The sequence below is a fragment of the Hetaerina americana genome, unplaced genomic scaffold, assembly GCF_022747635.1.
Source record: "Hetaerina americana unplaced genomic scaffold, ioHetAmer1.1.p SCAF_22, whole genome shotgun sequence".
NCBI lineage: Eukaryota > Metazoa > Arthropoda > Insecta > Odonata > Calopterygidae > Hetaerina > Hetaerina americana.
This window is the reverse complement of record NW_027286786.1, coordinates 6,354,118-6,366,461: the sequence shown is the minus strand read 5'-3', so window position 1 is coordinate 6,366,461 and position 12,344 is coordinate 6,354,118. Positions and strand designations below refer to the sequence as shown.

The window sequence follows — 12,344 nt, the reverse complement described above, 5'->3', positions numbered from 1 at the left end:
AACAGGTGAGGCACCTGATGGTGATGTAGTTACATTGAAACAGGTCGTATTAAATTTTATTTTATGGGAAAAGATGACCAATTTTTAATTAATCAGTGTTGACCTCGTGGTTTGTATGACCGTCAAGAACTAGGCATAGAGGTGCTTCCGCTGAGGGTTCCATGGAGTCGGTGACATGTTTCAACCATTTTGTAAAAATGTCAGTGTAGACGCGGCCATGGGCAATGGCCCCACGCAAGCCATTCAGTCATGTATTCCGAGAAGAATTGCTTGAAAAGAGGCAAAAGAATCCTCCGAACCCATGCAAGGATCTTTTCTGTTTCTCTATGTATAAGGGACCCAATCCGTTTGCTGTCCCTTACCACCATCAATATGTGGATTTTCGCTCTAGCCGACTGAGCCACAGAAAGACCTATGGGGCACTGCATGCCTGAATCGAAACCACATCTGGAGTGAATTCCTTTTCGAGTGGAAAATTCAAATCATTGGTCAAAATTTCAGAGTTTAAGAGGACGCCTCGGTAGCTTAAGTGGTTAAAGCACTCGACCGGATATTGAGGGATCTGGGTTCGAATCCCAGTCAAGGCGAATGATTTTTACACTCTGAAATTGTTGCATTGAAATGCACATTAGCGGATGACTCCGTTAAAGGTTACTGTTGCGGCATCTCCCGCAGTTTCTTTGGAATTTGTCAAAGTGAAAACACCATAAGTGTTTAAAGTTGGCTTTAACCTCGTGGACTGTGGCGCCTCGCGCACGACTACGAATGCCTGTGACATTGTATGTACGGTATTTCGTCACAACATCTTGTTCCTTTAAAAGCCCCAAAATTTCAGAGTTTAAGAGGACGCCTCGGTAGCTTAAGTGGTTAAAGCACTCGACCGGATATTGAGGGATCTGGGTTCGAATCCCAGTCAAGGCGAATGATTTTTACACTCTGAAATTGTTGCATTGGAAGGTATGTTAATCGCAACCTATTTCAGCTAGCAAGACAACGGCAAAGGTTATTGACCTTATAGATTCACTGTTGATCAGGGACAATGTGTTTAAAAGGGCAATTCTTGTAATTCTCCAGCATTTTATATGTACTTAAAAGGTAAAACTAAGCGCAGATGGAGTCAAAAGATTCAGAATCCGTGAACAAATACGCAGCAAGAGAGGAATAACAAAAAACGATGTACAGGCCTGTATTCTAAAACTTGTCGACATTTCCATATTTCAAAGGGACAAAAGTCAAGGTATCGTCACCATAATTCCCCAATCCGGAAAAGAAGAGATCCGGTGTGTTGTCGTTGTTTCTGCTTGGAGTATACCGAAGCAATCGTGGTCAAATACCAGTCAAACCAGGTTGAAACTGTATTATATTAATTACCGAATGTATAGCTACTGACACGAATTAACCATAATTAGCTAAGCTTTATGTTTAAATAGTTTTTGTATTTGTATTTTAAAGTACTCGGCAAGGCACACACACTAGGGTGTGTGGCAGGGGGTCAATACATAGCTGACTAATTTTGAACCGAATATTTTTACCTCTACCGTCGTTGAACAACGTTATTCTGATCCCTTATCGTTCGAGAGAAAGGGTACATGTTAAATCCCTCTATTCTACCCTTATTATTTCTTATTTTCATGGCATGATTCCTCCTACCCTCCCTACGAACTGAAGATTGCGTTCGATTTGAACGCCTTCAGCAAGTGAATGATTAATGAAAAAAATTGTTGGAGTGTGTACATTTGGCGGGAAATGTGAAAGCGTATGGCCCTGCACGTTTTCAAGTATAAATAATTAAATAAATTCGACCCATTAGCCGTCCAATACATTGCCTCCCCCTCCCCTTGGCCTCTAATAGGCTGCTGCACCTAAACTCAACTTACCCCCTCTCCCTTACTCCCCCCACCTTATCCCCCTCTCCTCCCACTTACTCCCCTCTCCGAGCCAGACTTTATAAGTCGAAATGTGTTGATGCGTGTTACCTGATGATGATGCCCAGCATCGAAACTATGGTCGTGCAGTATTCAATCTTTGTGGTGGAAATGTGAAGTTTCTTTTTACCCTCATAACGAAGGGATTCCACAAAGTTAAACCTGAAATTGTTATGCTTATCAAATGGCTAGCTTTATGTACCGCCAGCATGCAATTTCATCATTTAAACGCATTTTCAAGAACGATACCAGATTCAGTTTTCTGTTTCACCGATTGGAACGGCTGCAATCGCCGGATTGCTCCAGCGGAGCTTCAACTACGATAACAGGTATTTCCTGGCGGTATCTTCGACTGCTTCCGCAACGGTGTCCGTCTCATGACGTCCGCGGCCCAACCCGGTTGACCGAATACCAACGCCTTCATCCTTGCGCGTTTCGTTGGCGGCGCAAGATGCACCCAAGAGGTGCCTTTGGGACGGAGGGGGTGGGGAGGGGGTGGCACGGGATCACGAGCAGGTGTGGTCACCACGGTATGGTCTCGCGTCGCGCACTTAACACTCATGACCTCGAGCGAAGAGAGACGGGGAGAACGGGATGGGGGGGGGGGAGAGGGGTGAGGGCAAACCGGGGGAGTGGGGGTGGTGAACTCTCAATGCCGCTCGCGCAGGAAACTGACTGACAGGCTCTCATTGGCATCAATGACAACGGAAGGGTTCATGGAAATGTGTCTCGTTTGTCCGTGAACCGGCGACCGCAGACACTCCCTCCCCGCAAACGGTGGTTGGGTCCATGGATTGGCGAAATTACATCGGTGAAGCGGGAAAAGTCTCTGGTGTGGTCGTCGGCTCGACCGACGGACACAGAGGCGACACGGGACGTAGGGAAAGGTGCAGGGCAAGGCTGGGCGTCTCTGGTGTGGTCGTAGGCTCGACCGACGGACGCGGAGGCAGGGTATCGGGTGAGGAATGGGTCCCTTTTCAGAGCCTCAGAGCAGTTCTAGCAAGGGCTCTTGCGTAGCCCTTACACTGCGCCTTTCCAGCCTCCAAGGCTACTTAGGCGGGCTTTTCCAGATGATTCAGATTTAAAGGTTTTTATTTCCGTATTTATAGAGTACAGAGTGCAAAGAATATATAAACAATATGTAAACATAACAAAAACAACACGGAAACCCCGTTATAGGATAGTAATCCTCTTCGGGGTGGAAACATTAAATAAGGACAGGCTACAAAGAGGGTAGCGTTTGCGGAAAACCTTTCTTTTCTTTTCTACGGGAGCGGTATCGGCCCGGCATTCGCCCAAGGGCGGAGGGAAACCCGCAAAACCTCCGCCAGACCAACGGAGAAGAGAGATCGAAGACAGATGGTAGAAGGATAACAGAAACAGAACATTCATAGAATATAGAATAAATCAACAAAAATATCGAAACAACAGTAATGTTTTTTGCGAGCACACTGGAAAGTTCACTGGGATCTCACAGATTAGGTTCACTTCACTTCACTTGTTGTGTTCGGTGCACTTCTTTGATCTTCGGCGAGGGGGGGGGGGAGAGCGGTAGGTCAGGGTCCGGAAGCAGACATGTGGGCGTTGGTAGCTCTGTCCGGACGTGGTGTGTGGGTAAGTCGATCTCCGGATAATATCTGGGGAAGGTGGAGTGGATGATCCGTGCCGGTGACTGCAGCTTTATCGCTGGCCTGCGACGCAGCAGGCCTCCCATGTTGCCCATGATGGTGGTGAGCAGCTCCACGTTGTAGTCCGCGAGGCGGGCCGCAGTTCTGCAGCGGAGGCGGCACAACCTGTGAAGTATGGGTTCGACATCAGCACGGTCATAGATGTATTCCCTGGGGGCGTGGTGCGGGAGGAGGAGGAGCCGTCGTAGGATTCTGCGCTCAAAGGACGCATATCGTTCAATACCCTTGCCCATAGGCAGCACCGCGAGTGCGGCGTACTCCAGCACAGGCCTGATGAAGGCCTTGTACAGAAGCACCCCGCAGCCCTCGGATACTCCGCGACCGTTAGCCCGGACGGCCCGCAGAAGGTTGGCGCGACGGCTGCACCTTGCCCTCACGGCACCCGTGTATTGTTTGAAGGAGAGGTGTCTGTCAATATGGACGCCAAGGTAGGTGACGGATTTGGATGGGAGGATAGCTCTGTTCCACAGAGAGATGGAGGGTGGTGATATGCCGGACTGACGGGTGTCGTTGCTCCCGGCAAACACTATGAACACGGATTTCAAAGGGTTCGGCCGCAGGCGCCATCTCCGGAACCACCCCTCTAGGGTCGAAGTGGCACGCTGCAGATGTTTCACGGCCGTTTCAACCCGCTGTGCCTGTAACCATAGCGCCGTGTCGTCGGCGTATTGGGCGAGGGTGACTCGCTTGCCATGGTTCTTGTCTGTGGGCATATCCCAACAGAACAAGGTAAACAGCAGGGGAGAGAGGACGGTCCCCTGAGGGACGCCTGCGAGCAGTGGGAAGGGAGAGGAGAGGTGTCCACTGACTTTCACCCTCGCCTGCCTGTTGTTGAGGAAAGAGAAGATGAGTCTTATTAGTGGGGGGGTTACTCCTGGGGTTAGAGAGAGCTTCCCAATGAGGCCGTCATGCCACACTCGGTCGAAAGCTCTCTCTATGTCCAGGAAGAGGGCCGCTACATATTGGCGTCGGTTGATCGCCTCGGCCGCAGTGTTGGTCAGAAGGCATAGTGGGTCCGTGGTGCACCTGTTGGGGCAAAAACCAAACTGATGGGGAGGGAGAACGCCATTCTCGTTGAAGTGTTCCGTGAGGCGCCGGGTGATGATCCTTTCGAACCATCTGCCGATGATGCTGGTGAGGCAAATGGGGTGGAAGTTCTCAGCCTTGTTGATGTCCTTCCCCGGTTTAGGGATCATGATAATTGTCATGGATTTCCAACTCCGGGGGTAGTAACCTAAAGTGAGAAGGGTGTTAAATATAGTTAAAAGTGCCTGGTAGCAGGCAGGGGCTTTTTGGATGTGGCGAGTGGTGATACCGTCCGTACCCGGAGCGGTATGTCGCCGGGGTCGGTGGGTTGCCATTTCCTCCTTCGATATAGGAATTAAAAGGGGGTCATCCGGGTCCGCTCTCTCCGCTCTCTGTAAAGGAAGAAGGGAGTAAGGCAAGGAGTCCAAGTGGCGTCTGCAAGCTGCTCTGTGGCCCTCGTCGAAGGCCGGGTCCTCCTGCGGGCGAAACACCTCGGACAGAACTCGTCGGAACTCCTCCGCCTTATCCCTGGGATCGGCGATAGCGACGCCATCCTTGTTAATGAGAGAGTACGGTAGAACTCCTCGTTTTCCTGAGAGGACTCGGAACTGACGCCAGAACTTCGCACCGTCCTTGCTATCAAGCTTGGAACAGGCGACCGCCCAGGATTGCTCCTTGTAAGCTATCACCCGTCTCCGGATGATCGCGTTGGAGCGTCTCGCTTTATGTAGCATCGCGCCTTGTGGGGGAGGGACTTCAAGGTAGCTACATAGCAGCTACATTGTATCAACAAGGGAATTGGTTAGCGGACATTGTCTTGGTTTCCGCGAAACCCGCACTACTTCACTACACATTGTCTGGTCTGCTGGGGGGGTACTCCTTGGGAGAGTTAACCAATAGTGTGGGTTTCCGAGAAACCCACACTACACTACGCCCTATATCAAAGTTTTAATTAGTCTCTTCTCAACATCCTTACTCAACGTCCCTGTCATCAACTCCCTCGTCCTTTTGAAAGCCTCTTTGCGTAGTGCAATTCTTCACCTTACGTCCCTACTACTTTGACCGTGTTGGTCGAAAACACTTCCAAGATACGTAAACTGTGTCAGTTTTTGCTCTCCTATTTTAACGTTAAGCTTAGCCTTTCTCTTTTTGGAAATTCACATAACCTTTGTATCATTTACATTTATTCCATCCCATACATATATATCGCGCTAAATTTCCAATGCTTGCAACCCATTGGCAGACTGACAAACTAAATCTTGATTATCATTAAACCTACCTGATTTTACGGATTCCCCGCCCACTTTCATTCCAATCTGCAACTCTTCCCATGCTTCATTAACCATTTCCTCCACATATATACATTGAACAGCACAGTTGAACCTATGGTCACCCCTGATGTCTTAACCCTTAACCTAACATGGCCCATCCGCCACCGCCACCGGGCAGCTTCCGGCATTCACAGGTTGCAGGTGAGTCCTCCATCCCTCCAATCTTCTCCTATTTTCTGCAATACATTCTTTAATTCTACCCACTCCACTCTATGAAACACCTTTTCGAAATGTTAGAAGCGTACAAAAACATCCTGATCCTATTCCATGTTTCTCTTTGTTATCGACGCCATTACTGCAGTGGCTCTCCCCATCATCAACCCACACTGTCCATTTCCCTGGTGATTTGCCCTGCTCTCCATCAATAATGATGCTGAGAACCACTTTGGCTGCATGCGAAATCAGGCTTATCGTCCTGAAGTTCTCACAAGATACTGCTGCCCGTATATGTACGTATATATCTCAAAAGCCACGATAATGACGACATTAGCGAGTCGCCCTCTTGGGAAAAGAACGCCGTCTGGTGGATAGCGTTTTTGGGGAAGAGTGCGTCCGTCCGAGAGTTAGCGCACGGTGTGTAGCCACGCATTGCCACCCGAGAGCAAAATCAAAGTGTGAAATATGTTCGTTTTCGCGTTGTTTCCAAAGAAATATTTATTTTTCGCCGGTGTTTACTGCTAAGCTGACCAAGCTACCCACCGTAAATCCATAGCCCGATAATAATCATTAGAGTACTTGATTGTCTTCTTTGTACAATGTCTGTGGAGGTCGTTTATGCGATACATTCCTGGAATATCGCCACTGCGAGGTCCATATCGTAAGAATAATCATAATTGAGATAATAATTTAGTACTAATTACATGTAGCGTTATATTCAAAAGGGTACGTAGTTTGAGAAAGGACACGGGTACAAAAGAAGAAAGACGGGAACGTGTCCAAAAAGGGACATCGAATGGCGCGAACGAATTAATGGTTACGTTTAATTTGGAAGAGGGCAAGAAAAGAATGTAAAACGGACTTGACGATTGGAAAGATTGACGGGAGGAGGAAATGGAAGACGCTGATCACAGGATTAGGCGAAAGTACGAAGCGGCAAGTAGCAAACTGGAGTGGGGAACGAAGTGTGTCGGGAGACAATGTGCGTTTGAGGAGGGCATGGAGGGGTTAGAGAGGGAGGGTACGGAGAATGAAACGCCTATCAGGAGGCAAGATGGGAAAATACCCGCAGCATATTAAAGATGCGGCCGCATAGTTACTATTTGAACCAGGAAAGATTCAAGAGAGACGGAACGAATACGAAGAGGGTGTGCGAGGTTGTGAAGGCATTAGGCCTGCGTTTTCGGATATAAACCATGCACGCATCTGCCATGGAACCATGCATGCACGTAATCTACCCGAAGGTCGGTTTGGTATGGGTGATGGTAGCGTTCACCCAGTATGCGAAATTCACACATGAGGGAGTTAATGAAGGCCAGCTCCCTCTGCCGGCCACGGTTTTCCAGAAAGATCTGGTACTCGAAAAATCACATAGATCGGGTGGAACTGAGCCCCTTGCCTGGGAATCGAAACCGGGCCATCTGGTCAGTAATTCATCGCTTTATCCCTGGACTACCGCGACCGAAGGTGCATGTGAGCATTATGGAGCATTAAATTTGTGTTACGTCGTATCATCAATGAGAGGATTTTGGGTCGGGCAAATTATTACCTGGGGGATGATCAGTTGGGGATTATGAAAGGGTAGAGGCGCGTCTGATGCCATGGCAGCAATGAAGTCACTGATGGAGAGGAACATAGGATACAATCATGATGCATTTGTTTCATAAATTTCAAAAAGGTGTTTCATAGAGTGAATATGGTAGAGTGATGAACGCATTGCAGAAAATTTTATTTTTTATTAATTTATTTAGTGACTAAATTGGGGCGAGATTGAGACTTTATAGTCCCTTCTTCCACTCTTACATTAAAGACAATCACGAGCACCCAAGCACTTGGAGGAGGAATACCCACCCAGGCGGGAATGGAACCCGCGAACTCTGATTTGGCGGGCGAGGACGTTACCCGGCCGCCACCAGGGCCGGCAAAATAGGAATACAGTAGAGAGAAAGGCTAATCCGCAACTTGTACGTTTACAAAAGGACAGAGAGTGGGGCAAATGATTACTTGGGGATGATCAATTTTGGTTTAGGAAGGAGAGGTACGCGTGACAAGAACTGTCTAGTAAAGAACTTCGACCAACAAAGTTGGACATTGAAAAAGAATATGATGTCGAGGAAGATAGCTTAGGTCCATGCACACTCGACGATGAGATACAGGTAGAAAGGGCATTAAGGGAGATGTAACGAAATAAGGCCGTGGGGGTGGATAACATTCCCGCGGAACTATTGAAATGTTAAAAAAAATGTTGGAGGAAAAGGCTATATGGGCTGATTCGTAGATTTCGAAAAAGCGTTTGATAGAGTGAATTGGGAAAAACTAATGAGTATATTGCAGAAAATAGGAATAGATTGCAGGGGTAGGAGGTTAATCCGCAACCTGTACACGTCTCAGACTGCTCAGGTGCGGGTGGGAAATGGAGAGTACGGATGGGCAGTGTGAGGGAGAGGTGTAAGGCAGGGTTGTCCATTATCACCGCTGCTGTTCAATGAATATATGGGGGAAATTGTTGAAGAGGCATGGGAAGAACTGGAGGTAGGAATGAAGGTGGGCGGGGAATTCGTAAAATCAGTTAGATTTGCTGATGATCAGGCGTTAGTTTGTCAGTCAGGCAAAGAGTTGCAAGCATGGCTGAACGCATTCTAAAGTCAGTGCAATAGGTATGGGATGAGAATAAATATAAACTAAAGAAAGGTTATGCTCCTTTAGAGGAAGGGGAAAGCAAGGTTCAACGTGAAAATAGGAGTGCAAGGACTAGAGCGGTTGAAGCATTTTACTTATCTCAGCAGTGTTTCGGACCACGATGGTCAGAGAAGTAGGGGTGGGGTAGATTTCGAAAAAGCGTTTGATAGAGTGAATTGGGAAATACTAATGAGTATATTGCAGAAAATAGGAATAGATTGGAGGGAAAGGAGGCTAATCCGCAACCTGTACATGTCTCAGGCTGCTCAGGTGCGGGTGGGAAAGGGAGAGTCCGGATGGGCAGTGTTAGGAAGAGGTGTAAGGCAGGGTTGCCCATTGCTGACCGTTGCTGTTCAACCTGTGTGTAGAGGAAATGATTGAAGAAGCATGGGAAAAACTGGAGGTAGGAGTGAAAGTGGGCGGGGAATTCGTAAAATCAGTTAGGTTTGCCGATGACCCATCTTTAGTTTGTCAGTCAGCCAAGGGTTTGCAAGCATTGCTGATTGAATTGGAAATTCAGTGCGACAGGTATGGGATGAGAATCAATGTTAATAAAACAAAGGTTATGCGATTTTCTTGAAAGAAAAATGCTAAGCTAAACATTAAAATAGGAGGGCAAAAACTAGAGCAGGTAGAACGGTTTACGTGTCTCGGTAGTTTTTTGGAAATCTTGAGTGTGGTTTTAACGACTTGGAAACGTGGAAGCAAGATGATTAGCGAAGATGGGGCGATTGCGAGATGTGTGTGTGTGAAGATGGACGAAAAAAGTAAAATGAGCGGATAGGTGAACGAACAAATGGTTATTAGATATAGTGGTGGAGGTGGGTCGCGGGAGTCCAGGGGGTTGAGCGTTGGAATACTGACAGGAGGGGCCCGAGCCAGTTCGATTCCCGGGCAAGTCTCTGGGTACCTGAGCGGTTTACCTATTTTGGAAGTGTTTTGCCAAATTTGGTCAAAATAGTATGGATGTATGAAGAAGAAATACGTTTGGAAAAGAAGTGTTCTCACTAGGAGAAGAGGGTTGATGACGGAGGTTTTGAATAAGGATGGAAAGAAAATATTAGTGAAAATACCGATATGAAGCGTGCTTTTGTACAGCTCGGAAAATTTGTCGTTGAAGTAAGATGATAAGCGTTGATGGTGATCGGAGGCCTTAATCATGTAGATGTGGGGAGGAATGGAGGAGGTGAAATGGACAGAAAGGGAAAAAACGAGGGAAGTGTTGGTGGACGAGGAGAGGGGACTGGTGTTTGAAATCCAAAGGAGGCAGTAGAAATGGATGAGAAGAACTTTGATTGTCGATGGAATGCTTACGACTGATGGAGTGGAGAACAATTGGCAAATGTGTGGGAAAATGGACGGGCAAGTTGGACAGAATGAAGGTATGCGGAATCTAAAAAGGGTTTATTAATGCGTGGGTCATGTTTTGTCTTAGTTTTTATTTTAGTTATGTACCCTGCAAGCCACTGCTAGGGTGTGTGGCAGGGGGTGAATACACACCAGGCTGATTTTTATCCGAAAATTACCCTACTGCGGTCGGACAATTTTATTCGGATCCATTATCGTTCGTGGAAAAAATGGCACCCTAAATATCTTTTTTCTACACTTAATCTCTCTAATTTTAGTGGCTTAATCTCTCTTACCTTCGTATGATGGGGGTAATGATACATTTTCAGCATCACTGCTAAAGAGACTCCCTTCCAATTTATGCAAGAGATATAATCTTAAATTTATCCTGCGCTCCGTTAGTGATTCCCACCCTAATATAGTCGCTCTAATATGCACTACTAAGTTCCTCATAACAACGTTATACAAATCTAGCTTCCCTACGCTGCACGCGATCCAAGTCGACAATCAATCCAAATTCGTGAGGATCCCATTCATAGTTGCAGCATATTCTAAATGAGACCTAACCAGTGACAGATAGCATTTCTCTTTGACCTTGTCATCACATTTTAGCCATGCATAATTCTATGCTTATGGCGAATGAATAAATTGAATTGAATTTACCTAGTATTCTTCCAATAAATCCTAAGTTATTGCTAGCCTGACCACATATTCCGGGTATATAATTGAGTACACATTCCATTTCGGTGTTCCCGAAGCAGTAGGCGTTTGGAGGAAATTGCTCCTTTTCCAAAAAATCATCCCTACGCACTTTATAAAGTTTAATTGTGATTGACAAGTGTTGCACCAGCTTTATGTATGGCATTAAGGTCATCTGATACAGCTGCTCTGTCCTCAGGATCACGGATATCTCTGTAAACCGTTGCATTGTCGGCAAATAAACGTATCCTTCTTGTGACTCCGGAGTCAATGTCTTTAACGTAAAGTAGGAACAAATGAGGTGCGATAACACTTCCCTTGGAACATCCGAAGTAACTTCTGCTGCATTTGAGCTAACGACCATTTATCACTACTCTTTGAACCCGACCATTCAAAAAGTCTTTAATCCAACTCCGGATATTTTTATCTACGCCATATGCTTCTATCGTATGTTCGCGATTAATTTACTATGAGGTTCTTTGTCGAAGGCTTTCTTAAAATCTAGAAAAATCGCGTCCACTGGAACATTGTTCCCTCCCGAAATAAGAATATCATGAACAAAAAGCGCAAGTTGTGTCTCGCGGGATCTACCCTTCCGGAAACCGTGTTGATTTTTCATTAATAACTCCTGGCAATCGTGGTATCTCAGCATCCAACTAGCCACTATATGTTCCATTAGCTTGCACAAATTGGATGTGAGGGTAATAGGTCTGTTATTGCTCGGGACCTCTCAGTCTCCGTTTTTAAATATTGGTGTTAAGTTAGTCGTTTTCCAATCTCTGGGAACATGTGATCTACCAGCGACTCCTTAAATACGGTTTCTAGAAACGGTGCAATTTCCGAGGCTTGATCCTTAAATATACGATCGGGTATTTTATCGGACGCGGAGGATTTATTAGGCTTAATATTTTTCAGCTAATGTTCTATTCCATTATGTGGGATTTAAATTTTGGGCTTCGGTTGACCACCACGATTTGGTAAGTTATCGGAGGTATTCGGTGAGATATTGGTAAAGACGCTTTGAAAGGAGGACTTTAATAAGTTAGCCTTTTACAAACTGCTGGTTACTCTTGCGCCTTTATCATTTTGGAGTGAAATTACTGTTGACTTATTTCCCGGAACTTCTCTGACGTACGACAAAAATTCTTTCGGATTCTCTTTCAAATTTTCTGCTCATATTATCCTTTTTAATTTGCTTAACGCTTTCCGAAATTCATTCTTAGCTTTCGCCCTAGATATTTTGTAATCACAGTGATCTCATTCTCTCTGTCGCTAGAGATATCATCTCTAATATTTTTCATTTTGGCATTCAGTGCGTGGAGAGATGTACATTGACGGCTGACCGCCGTGTTGTTCCGCCGCCGCCATCTTTATCTGTTGTCTTTTCAGCGAGAAGAAGAGCGGCGAGCGCATGGCGAGATCGATGGCCGGCCGCCGCGGGGGAGCGCCGTTCGGGGCGCTGCTGCTGATGACACTGGCGCTGTCGGCATCCG

The 12,344-nt window shown here is 46.5% G+C and overlaps 1 protein-coding gene across 1 annotated transcript in view; it reads left to right on the top strand.

Moving 5' to 3' along the window:
• Window positions 1-12,344, top strand: part of LOC139689339 (extracellular sulfatase SULF-1 homolog) — a 289,901-nt gene that overhangs the window by 182,207 nt on the left and 95,350 nt on the right. The window contains exon 5 of the mRNA XM_071586423.1: window positions 12,241-12,344. This exon is cut by the window's right edge and continues 233 nt beyond it. Within this exon, the coding sequence (XP_071442524.1) occupies window positions 12,275-12,344 (70 nt within the window). The 5' untranslated portion in view covers window positions 12,241-12,274. The remainder of the gene's footprint in view (window positions 1-12,240) is intronic.